Source organism: Bactrocera dorsalis, chromosome 1, assembly GCF_023373825.1.
Source record: "Bactrocera dorsalis isolate Fly_Bdor chromosome 1, ASM2337382v1, whole genome shotgun sequence".
Lineage (NCBI taxonomy): Eukaryota > Metazoa > Arthropoda > Insecta > Diptera > Tephritidae > Bactrocera > Bactrocera dorsalis.
Window position 1 is genome coordinate 17,402,498 of NC_064303.1, and position 11,920 is coordinate 17,414,417.

The window sequence follows — 11,920 nt, forward strand, 5'->3', positions numbered from 1 at the left end:
AAAACGCCCTTAGTGAAAAATTACAAACAGCCTCGGATGAGAAAGCCTCTGCTTTGATGACGACCATGGCAAATGCATTAAGGATTACGATTTAAGGACATGCAGCTGAAGTGCCCGGTCCATAAATTGGGAAGGTGCCGCCGCCCCACATGGTTTTGTCAGCGGAGAGAAAACATACCGCTTACCTCGCAACGTTACAATTGACCACAATACGTGGAGGATGGGATAGATATCGAGAGTCAAAGAGAGAAGCGAGACGTATTTGCAGACAAGAGCTTAACCAGCTGGCCGACAGTGGTAATGCTCGAAAATTCGACGAAAAGATGCGGCGACTAACAAAAGGTTTCAAGACCGGAGCATACTTTTGTAGAACTTCCAGAGGTGATCTGGTAACCGATGCAGAGAGCATACTTAAATTATGGAGGGAACACTTCTCCAGCCTGCTGAATGGCAGTGAAAGTACAACGCCAGGAGAAGGCGAACCCGATTCCCCAATCGATGACGATGGAGCAGACGTTCCATTGCCCGAGAAGTTCGAATAGCAATTACCCGCCTGAAGAACAACAAAGCGGCGGGGGCCGATGGATTGCCGGGCGGCGAAGAACTGATAAGGAGCATGCATCAGCTGCTTTGTAGAATATGGTCGGATAAAAGCATGCCCAACAATTGGAAGTGTGCTGTGCCCAATCCGCAAAGAGGGAGACCCCAAAATCTGCGCCAACTATCGTGAAATAAGTCTCTTCAACATCGCATATAAGGTTCTATCGAGCGTATTGTGTGAAAGGATAAAGCCTACCGTCAACAAACTGATTGGACCTTATCAGTGTGGCCTTAGGCTTGGAAAATCTACAACTGACCAGATATTCGCCATGCGCCAAATCTTGGAAAAGACCAGTGAAAAGAAGATCGACACACACCACCTCTTCATCGATTTCAAAGCTGCTTTCGACAGCACCAAAAGGAGCTGCCTTTATGCCGCAATGTCTGAATTTGGTATCCCCGCAAAACTAATACGGCTGTGTAAACTAACGTTGAGCAATACCAAAAGTTCCGTCAGGATCTGTAAGGAAAGACCTCTCCAAGCCGTTCGATACCAAACGAGGTTTCAGACAAGGCGACTCCCTTCCGTTAAATTTCTTTAATCTGCTCTTGAAGAAAATATTTCGAGCTGTAGAACTAAATAGCGAAGGTACTATCTTCTATAAGAGTGTACAACTGCTGACATACGCCAATGACATCGACATCATTGGCCTCAACAACCGCGCCGTTAGTTCTGCTTTCTTCAGAATGGGTAAGGAAGCGAAGCAAATGGGTTCGGTCGTGAACGTGAGCAAGACGAAATATCTCCTGCAATCAAACAAACAGTTTCGCACTCGAGATTAACTTCGAAGTTGTAGATAATTTCGTCTATCTTGAAACCAGTATTAACACCAACAATAATGTCAGCAGAATAACTTTTGCCAACAGGTACTATTTTGGACTGAGTAGGCAATTGAGAAGTACAGTCCTCCCTCAACGAACAAAAATCACACTCTATAAGTCACTCATTATACCCGTCCTGCTTTATGGTGCATAGGCATGGACGATGACAGCAACTGATGAGTCGACATTGCCAGTTTTCGAGAGAAAGGTTCTGCGAAAGATTTATGGTCCTTTGCGCGTTGGCCACGGCGAATTGACATAGTTCGGCGAATTAAGAGACAGCGGCTACGCTGGCTAGGTCATGTTGTCCGGATGGATGAAAACACTCCAGCTCTGAAGGTAGTCGACGTAGTACCCGCCGGGGGAAGCAGATGAAGCAGAAGACCTCCACTCTGTTGGAAAGACCAGGTGGAGAAAGACCACAAGCGTAAGCGGCATCCACGCCAATAAAGTAGTAGAAGAAAGCAGTTGAGTGTGAAGTATGCTCCAGAAAAAATTAAAAAAGGTCCCAAAAAAAGGGGGTCACTTCACGAACGACCCAATATATTTATTACCACGCGCTTTATTTGATTGAATTTTCAAATGCTAATTACATACTAATATCATATATTATGTTACTACAGGCTAAATACTATACTATATAGCAGTTAATTCATAAATATTTTAGTGTTTACGTATGAAGTTACAAAATTCATTAATATAATAAACCCTACGATTCCGGCATTAAAACTCAAAACACCGGAGTTATGCACGTCTTTCGAATAATCGAAGAACATAACGGATACCGTCAACGGCACCTCGATCACTTCATCCATTTCGAATTCCAAATCGTTACGTTCGCCAAACAGCAATGTTGCGCGCTTAACCAACGCCTGCTGCGCTACGCCCGCTTCAGTGAATTCACCCACTAGGAACTCGTAAGCGATATTTAACAACATATTGCGGCAAGTGAAACTTTGTGTCTGCGCATTATATTCACCACTTGTGGGCGCAAAATTTTGATTTTCTACTCTTAAAGGCGTCCATTTATCGCTACGATTTTCCGGCCGTCCCAATTGAGAGATGTATAAATCGGGGAATTTTTCACCCAATACGAAAAGATCAGCAGCGAATAACTGTGTTGTGATTTGGTTTTGTAGTTGTAAACAAATTTCAGTGAAATTGCGTTCTTTTTGTGGCATTTTCGCGTGGGTTTCTTTGTTAAAGCGCAGCTTGCATTGCTTCAATTCACTTATGCCATAATTAATAAGATTTTCCGGTGTTGAATCGTGGTGGCAATAACCTTGGTGTGTGGTGAATAAGGAAAGCGTGTGATTTGTAGGCGACTTAGTGGCATTCAGATGGAAATAGTCTAAAACTTGATTTGTTTGCGTTAAAGCTGCGCTTTCATTGTTTGCTATAAAGCGTGCTATAATTATGGGTTTGCCTGGTGTATAGCCCAGAGCGCCAGAAGTGAGTTTGACAACATTTTGTAGGCTAAAAGCAGTATCATTCAATGTCTTGCTTGCATTCGCAACCGTTATGTTTTTGTAAATATATTCCAACTCGTATGTTTGCCATAATTCTCTGCTTTTTAGCGTCGCATTCGTAGCTCGGAGCTTTACCATGCCGCCCAAGAGTTGTGTGTAGTTGTGTAAAAGTTGAAATTTTATCTCTGCGGGGTAGAAGAGCTGGAGTCGCTGTTCTAAAATAGTACTGTTATTTAGTGGCATTATTTCACACAATTCTTTTTCACAAATCTTCAATTTGAGATCGCTCAAAACATTCATGATATAACCCGGTTCGTTGGCCTCGTTTATGGGTTTTAAGAGTAATTTGTTATTTTGTATAAAATTAAGTATATTTCTGGCGCTTATTTGCAGTTTATCTAATGTGGCTAATAAACAGTGGACTTTGTATGATTTAAAAAATTTGACAGATTCCATTATTCGACAGTGTGGCGGTTGAAAAGTATTTGGAAGATCTATGGTGGGATATGAAGATTATAGAATTAGTTCATGGTTTAATTTAGCGCAGTAATTCGTAATTCACTCACCAAATTGTTTCAGTGTCATAGTTTTCATATTTAAAAATTGTAGAGGGTCGCCATATTTGTAAGAGTTCATACTGCCTTCAGTGTGTTGTTCGCTAACGGTATCCCAAGTAGGTGTAGGCCATTTATAGTAATGATTTGTATTCAAATCGATTTCGGGTAACTGAGATGGTGGAAAATATTGAAAATGTAGTAATGAGTGAACTTATGAGCATCAATTTCAATATTTCAATCGCAATATCAAACACAAACTAAATCATTTCTGTGGCAATTTTAATTTCAATCTGATGTCAATACCAATTTCAAACGCAATCTTAAACTGAATTTCAATCGCACTCTCACTCTCAACCTCAATATCAATTTCAACCTCAATCACAACCTCAATCCCAAACTCAATTCGAAACTCAATATCCTTTCTGATCTATCCTTTTTAATCTCTCACTTTCAATCTCAATTTTGATCTCGATCTCAATCTCAACCTCAATCCCAATCTCAACCTCAATCTGAAACTCAATTTGAAACTCAATATCTATGGCTAAATGAGATAAGCCTCCCCCTGAAGCCACCACATCAACGCACCTTTTCACAAAGGCACAACACTGTCACACTCCAATACACCACACCAATAAAATCCACATACGAACACCACACATTCATACATACACCACACCGTGAAATGTACTCACTTTCTCTCGCTCCTTTCGCGTATTCGTCCGAAACACGCACAGCCAACCATCGTTCACTTTACACGATGGCAATCCATGTTGATATTGAAAGTCCTCTAAACGGTTTTTTAACTTTTTCTCCATTGGTTTATCATCACAATTGAAAACATTTAATGCTGCCTGCGTACAATCCCTATCACAACAACAGTTGATGTCGCATGCATCCAACAAAAGATCGCATTTGCAATAGTAGAAGCCCTGACTTGAATGCGCTTTAATTGAGTTATCAGCATTCGCAGCATTGGAGGCATTCTCTGCTGTATTAGTGGCCGTCGTGCTCGCTACTGTAGGCGGAGTTGTTGTTGATGATGCTGTTGTAGTTTTAGGTGACTTGGTAGTCCTTAGTCGTGGTGGAAATATGGAAATCGTAAAGTTAGGCTTTATTGTGGTCGTTGTTGTTGTTGTCTTTAAGGTTGTAGTTGTTGTAGGGCTAGTAAGCTCGGTTTCCATTTCGGTAAAATCGGTTGTTGCAGTGCTTTCCATGAGATCAACTACCGTTGTGGACTCTGTTGTACTTGGTGGCATTTGCGTGGTCGTTGTTGTTGTTGTAGTGGTGCTTGTTATGTCCAAATTTAGTCTCGAAATACCGATTTTTACTGCAGACATACTTTGTAGCAACAGCAAGAGCCGTGCGGCTGCAAGTATTTTCATCATTTTTTTTTGAAAGAAACCTTCTCTCCTTCTTCTTATTCTCACTTAAATTCCACACCAAATTTAGCGAAATTGCGGAAAACCAAATTAAGATCGATGATAATTTTACCTGACGAACGTGTTTGTAGTTTATATCTGTAAAAAATATATATTTATTCGATATCTTGTATTTATCGCTGTTATTTTACGCTTAGCGCCCAATTGTAGGCAACGCATTTTCGAATCAACCAAATTACTACATACTTTCGATTTGCAATTAAATACACATTTACCCACCTCTCTACACCCGTATAGATTAGATCTGCCTTACTTAGTCCCACACCGCCACCGCCGAACTTCTCACGCACACTATCCCACCAAGTGAGTGGTGCCACTTTCCAAGTCAACAACTCTAAGCGATGCGCACCCGGTCGACTGGGTATATGCACGAAACCGTAACCAACTGGCCAACTTTTGTGCAGCACATTCACCGCGTACACTTCCACATGCAATTTGGGCCAACCCTGTATGGAAGCGGTGGCCAGGTGTATATCCAAGGGATGTGCGAAATCGGAGGCTTGCTCTAAGCGATTCGAGCTGACTAGCGTCTGACCGGCTACTTCGCCTTGTACGAGTTTCCAGGCGCTACCTGTGTGGCATGCAAAGCAAGGGAACACTTATATAAATATCTAAGTTTATAATTAATTTGGCTACAAACCGCTTTGTAAGCTCCACTTGCAGTAGAGGTGTGGCTCCGCGAAATCAACGGCTTTTAAAATCTGCCCGATGACATGCACTTCCGCCATCAAAAGGCTTTATAGGCTACAAATCTTGCCAGTATTAGCATAGCATACTATGTTTTATAACTTTGCATTGATTTAATAATTTTTTATTAAGTTTCTTATTACTCTTCCTTTACGAAAACTTTTTATTTCAAAAATTATTATTTTTGTATTACAAAAATTTCTTAAACTAATGTTGTAGCACGTGCTTTTTATATACAACAAATTATAGTACTGTTGTCATTATATTTTTCACGATTTTGATTTGTTTGTCGTAACTGATCGTCTTGGTTACTACAAAAGGTTGCCACATATGAAACACCTGACAAACTACCCTTAAATACAATACACCATATTTAAATTTTGTATGCACTCTGTGTGGTGTGTAAGCTAGAGGGGTTGTTTGGTTGTAAAGTTGACAATTTAATAGACGTCTTCGATTCGCCACTTGTCTGCTTGCTACATTTTAGCGTTTGCTCTCCTGGCTAAAAAAAGTACCCTCGAATTGAATTTCAAACTTAGACTAACTATTTCATTATTCATCAATATTTATTTTGTCACCTACAAAGTAATCAGCGCCAGATGTTATACAATTATGCCAGTCCAGTTTCCAGTCCTCGAAACACTTTTCATAAGCACTTTTTGGAATAGCCTTCAGCTCTTTCAGCGATTTTTGTTTTATCTCTTCGATCCACTGAAAACGGCTTCCACAGACCGCAATTTCGGTTTGGTGAACAAGAAAAAATCACACGGAGCCAAATCAGGCGAATAAGGCAGTTGGTCGATGGTTTTGAATGTGGTCATAATAGTGGCTCTATGCGATGGTCCTTAATTATTCTCACAGAAAAAAACTCTGCTTTATTGGAACGAGTCGAGCAGGAACGCGTTTCAAACCTAAAATATCCAACAAAATCATTCGAACGGACTCGCGAGAGCTCTCTTGCTATCTCCCTAACACTTACCTGACACCATATCCATCTCTTTTTTAATATTTTCAAAGTCGTCCAGAACGAGGCATGTCGCCATTTGTCGCTGAAAACTGTTCGGCAACTTATAGTCGACATAATGGGCCCATTTTCACCGAATAGACCGCTTCTATCACGAAATGAAGAAAATATAGCACACGTAGTTGAGAGTCCAGTCGGTGCGGTCGTAGTAATTCGGATTAATGTATGGAACGACTTAGCGCATTTTATGTCGGATCTTAAATTGAAAGCTTAAAAAATACAGCTCGTGCAAGATCTCAAGCTGCTTGCCCTTCCTATCGGTTGGGCTCTTGAAAAATTCTAAGAAAATCCGAAGTTCTCGAGTCAATTTTTGTTTAGCGATGAGGCCCATTTCCGTCTCAATCGGTAAGTAAACAAGAAAAGTTGCTGCAATTGGTACGAAAAGCAACCTGAAGAGATTCAAGAAATGCCATTTCATCCAGAAAAAAAACAGTTTGGTCGGTTTTTCTTCAAAAATGATGCCGGTGTGAACGTAACCGTCAATGGCGGCCGTTATCACGCCTTGGCAACCGACTATTTAATGCTTGAAATTGAAGCTCGTGCTGGGCAACAAGGCGGTGTAACTTTCCATAGATTACATCAATTTGTTAATTTATTGAGAGAACACTTCGGAGAGCAGATAACTTCACGTTTTGGTCGGGTCGATTGCCCACCAAGATCGGTTGATATCACTCTGTTAGACTGTCTATGCGGTCAATCCCGCTTTGATTCAGGCCTTGGAGCAAAACATAGCGCATGTCATTCGCCAGTTACCAGTCGAAATGCTCAAACGAGTCATTGAAAATTGGACTCAAAAGATGGACATTCGGAGATGTAGCCGCAGCAAATATTTGAAAGAGATAATCTTTAAAAAAATAAGTATCAAAGAATGTTCTTTCGAATGACAATAAACAATTTACAGTAAATTTGGAGTTTCTGTGTTTTTTCTTAAAAAAATTAGGGAACCTCGAAATAGATCACCCTTTAAGTTCATACGGCATTCGATAGAACGTGCTGTAGGCAAATGGTTGCTAAGCTCATTGGTCTGGTGGCGGCGCACGTCAGCATAATCGGGCTGATAGATCGAAAAGCCGGCAGGAAATAGGCAGAGAGGTGCCAGCGAAACCCTGGATCAGCACTTTTTGGGGCCACAGAATGTACTGAAATTCGTTTTTAGCGCTGGCACTCTAAAGGTTGACTACCCTTTTTGGAATCCCTAACCACCAAAAGTGGTTTATGCGTGGTTAATTAGGCCACCAGATTAATCTAACTTAAGCTAAGTACGAAGTTAAGTGACCTACTCACTGAAGTTTATTTCTTTTATTTTACTTAATTTTTATTTTATTTTATCTTCTTTATATTTTTTTCTTCCTTGGATATACTTTTCTCGGTTTGTTTTTCCTGTTGTCTCGCTCCCTTTTTCTTCTCTGTTTGTTTTGTGTTTTAATCTTATTTTTTTTTATTCCTGTGTCATCACTCCGTTTCTTCTGTTATTTACTTAAATCCTACCTATAGAAAATTATTAGATAATTTATTTCCCAGATGTTTGATATAGGAGATATTATGTCAAGATTTGTTCGTTATCTTTCGGTCATATTATTTCTCATTCCTTAAAAGATTTAATTTTCAAAATTATATTTTTTTCGACACCTTGCACTAAATCACAGGAAATAGATTTTTTTATGTCATAAATACTTCAAAAACTTTATTTACTTTTCCTCAAAAGATTTTCAAAAACCTAAAGAAAGTCAGAAAAAAATAATTCTAATAAATTTCAAAATCTAACGTTAAAAATTCAAAATTTATTGTTATACTAAAATATACAATATATAACATCTATCCAACCATTCTTAAACGACGTTAAGAATAACGCTATAACAGCGAAATCCCACGGATTTGACAAATCAAAATCTATCGTAAGAACAACCAATCTCAAATTAAGGTACACATTCCAGTTAATGCATGTTTTGTCCATGCGAAAGCTTCCAAAGAACACCAAAACAATTGCTGTTGGACAAGTTAAAGAAGTAAGAGGTAGTAGCGGCGATCCCCATCGGTTATGCCAACACCACCGCAAAAAACGTTTACGAAATGTTCGACGAGTAAAATCGTAGAAAACCAAACCATTGACGACATCAGCAAGAATACGCAAAATATCAAGACCGATCAAAAAATAAATGTTAACGATGCGTTACGACAGCATGGTGGTGCTACTAAAGACGATGAACGATCACAAGCCGACATTTCCGTGCATCGTGCTGGTTCAACGGCAACTTTGGCAACTGACACAAAGTCCTATATAAACGGACGCCCGAAAACTATACTAGAAGATCATGGCATAGTACTTGGTAAAGTGATAGGTACGGGTAATTATGCAAAAGTAAAAATCGGGTTCTCGGAGGAGTACGGCAAACGTGTAGCCGTTAAAATTATATCGAAAGTAAAAGCGCCAGCGGAGTATACGACGAAATTTTTACCACGTGAAATTGAAGCCGTGAAAGGATTGCATCACGAGAACTTGATAACGTTCTATCAAAGTATCGAGACTAGTCATAGGTGAGTTAGTTGATTTCTACAAAGCGCAGAAACTTGATGGTTCTTATGCTACAGTTTATTGAGACCCTGGAATGAGAAAAGTTTGGACTAAAAATTTACTTATTTTTCATACTAAGCAATTAAACTTGAGAAATCGTCCAGAGCTTGGCGACAGTTTTTATTAAGAAATGTTTTTAAAACTCCTTTACTAGCTCTTAAAATATTTTTCTCTGTTCTTAAAGTAGCGTTTAGAGCCCACTCCAAATTTCTTGAGGCAGCAGGTATCAGTTATGGCTTGCTCTCTTAGTTCGCCGAAAGTATGAGTAATTTTTCAACCCCAGTCTGGCAAAAACTGAATAATGGAGGAGAATGTGCCTGGATTCACCTTCTTTCATACAACTTTGACAATTATTGTTCGATAAAATTTTTAGTCATACCGCATAGATGCTGCTTATCGGACAACGTCTAGTAAGAAGCTGCGTCTGCGGCAAGGTGCCAGCAGAGTTTCCCCTTCGCTCAGAAGCAGGTCAACACCAGCTAAGCATACGCAGGAGGATAAAAGGGATTCAGCTCATTCTCACTTCGATGTGATTAGGACAAGAGTGCCGCCTCTTGCGAGCTAATCAGTATTGCTGTATCCAGCAATTCCGCTAGCGAGTCTGATAATAAAGTAGCTTGATGCTATTGATAGTGAGGAGATCTACTGCTTGACTAACTATTAGCTCATAATAAGCGAGTTCAAGGCCAGTATTACCAATCCGCTGTTGGACGGAATGCTTACCTTCCTGAAAGAGGTTATCGGAGCAATACGTCTGTACCTGTGATTCGGTAGTCTAAAGCTAAGATTGGCAGAAAGCTCTTTACAGAAAATTTTCCCACCTACCTTCACTCTAAGCTTCGACATGTCCGTGGCAAAGCTCACTGCGCTTCTTCTCCAGCAACTTCGCCCAGTCCACATGCGAGTATCCTTTGTCAGCTGAGAAAAACATTCTGTGACGGAGTGTTCCAAGTTTTCAAGGATGTAATAAAAAGAATAGAATTTCAGAACGCCTATGTTTGGACATCTTCAAATATCATCCTCCTTAAAGCTACCTTCGCAGCTCCTGCATGCAACTACCGGCTATACCCAAGGGGACCATGTGGCTTTGAGAGCCACTGTTGACGTCCTCCTTAGATTCTGATGAGAGCCGTTTTTCGACACGTTCAAGCTTACTAGCGATCATAACTCTTTCGAACACAAGACATTTTTGAACTGACTACGGCTTCCTAGAGCTAAAACACTATTTTTGGTGAGAGATTATTATCATATAGACCAGTCTAGTTGTTAGAGAGTCTGTAGTAGATAAGGTTCAATAAAATTTTCTTATCCTTAACCTGGATTGTTGCAGTATAAAATCTTCCTTAGTACCAAATAGGTTTGGAGAGCGCTGCTACATTGACGGGGAATACAAATATAATATGAAATTTTTTCGGTTTCGTAGTATCAGTTGTCTCGGGAATGACATTAAATCTTCCCCTAAATCTTCAGTAGGTAGATTTGCTTTTCCTAAGCGAGTCATCTCCGCCAATCGTTCACACATCTCTAATACTGCAATGATCACTATATGATACTATTTCTTTACAGAGTCTATTTAATCATGCAACTGGCAGAGAATGGCACACTCCTCGATTATGTACGCGAAAAGAAATTTCTAGAAGAGCCACATAGCCGCAATCTGTTCCAACAATTAATCAGCGCCGTCGAATACATACATTCAAAAAACGTGGTGCATCGGTAAGCGGCTAAAGGGTTTATAACACACTTCAAACACTGTTTCCCTTTCTTGTTCTTTTTAGTGACATAAAATGCGAAAACCTTCTTCTAGATGAAACCTATACGTTGAAGCTAATCGACTTCGGTTTCGCACGTAAAGATACGCGTACCTCAGATCAGCAGGTGATACTCTCGAAAACTTTTTGTGGCAGTTACGCCTATGCAAGTCCAGAAATCCTTAAAGGTAAACGCGGAGACGATTTTCGTATACAGTTTTTGTTCGTAATTGAATTCAAATGAAGACTTCTTAACTCCGACAGGTATTGCCTACGATCCTTTCATGTCCGATGTCTGGGCATGCGGTGTTGTCTGTTATGCAATGGTTTTCGGCCGACTGCCATACGATGGTTCCAATGTGCATATACTGCTTAAACGTATTAATGCAGCACTCGCTTTTCCTAAGAATCCGACCGTCTCTGCTGATTGTAAACAGTTAATTGGTCATATATTGGCGCCGTTGAAAGTACGTTATGCAATACCACAGATTAAAGAAGATCCTTGGTTCAATAAAAATTAAAGTGGGAGTATACTTACAAGTGATAAGATTTTCCAAAGACTATTCGAAAATGAAATAAAAAATTATAGTTTATTAATTGGTGATTTTGTAAAGAAAGTATTAATTATAAAACAATATAAACGTCAAAAAAAAGATGGAAAATACTACAGAAGAATTTTAATTATTAAGAAATATTTATTATCGCCTTCAAAATAGGCTCCTGAGCCAATAAAACCATGCTGATGCCGAGTCCAATTTTCAATACACTTATTATAAGCATCAACATCAAATTTTGCTTTTTTTTTTTGGTTTCTGTACTTTTTGGTAGCGGTATTCGCTGGTTCGTCGGAGAGTTTCGATGTTATATTCATAATGCAACGTCTTGTCATCAGGAATGATGCGTTTGTTGGATGTATCTCCGTTGGACCCGTCCGGGTCAAATTTGATCCGATGTCATTTGGTGAAAATCGACACCAATGCTTTTGCTAACAAGTCAATT

At 39.7% G+C, this 11,920-nt stretch overlaps 3 protein-coding genes across 3 annotated transcripts; 1 reads left to right on the forward strand and 2 right to left on the reverse strand.

Moving 5' to 3' along the window:
- Positions 1 to 1,980: 1,980 nt before the first annotated feature.
- Positions 1,981 to 4,833, reverse strand: LOC125777342 (tectonic). The gene is made up of 3 exons (XM_049451993.1): positions 4,141 to 4,833; positions 3,458 to 3,617; positions 1,981 to 3,385 (listed from the first exon to the last, which is right to left on the reverse strand). Exons 1-3 carry the CDS (start codon positions 4,831 to 4,833, stop codon positions 2,070 to 2,072), a joined length of 2,169 nt encoding a protein of 722 aa, XP_049307950.1. The 3' UTR covers positions 1,981 to 2,069.
- Positions 4,834 to 4,840: 7 nt separating this feature from the next.
- On the reverse strand, positions 4,841 to 5,839 carry LOC105222043 (B9 domain-containing protein 2). The gene is made up of 3 exons (XM_011199221.4): positions 5,528 to 5,839; positions 5,107 to 5,458; positions 4,841 to 4,965 (listed from the first exon to the last, which is right to left on the reverse strand). The coding sequence occupies exons 1-3, from the start codon at positions 5,613 to 5,615 to the stop codon at positions 4,872 to 4,874; spliced, it is 534 nt and encodes a 177-aa protein (XP_011197523.2). The 5' UTR covers positions 5,616 to 5,839; the 3' UTR covers positions 4,841 to 4,871.
- A 2,434-nt stretch (positions 5,840 to 8,273) lies between these two features.
- LOC105222044 (testis-specific serine/threonine-protein kinase 3) lies at positions 8,274 to 11,588 on the forward strand. Its single transcript, XM_049452047.1, has 5 exons — positions 8,274 to 8,493; positions 8,560 to 9,133; positions 10,737 to 10,886; positions 10,949 to 11,109; positions 11,186 to 11,588. The coding sequence occupies exons 2-5, from the start codon at positions 8,637 to 8,639 to the stop codon at positions 11,440 to 11,442; spliced, it is 1,065 nt and encodes a 354-aa protein (XP_049308004.1). The 5' UTR covers positions 8,274 to 8,493; positions 8,560 to 8,636; the 3' UTR covers positions 11,443 to 11,588.
- The last annotated feature ends 332 nt before the right edge of the window (positions 11,589 to 11,920 follow it).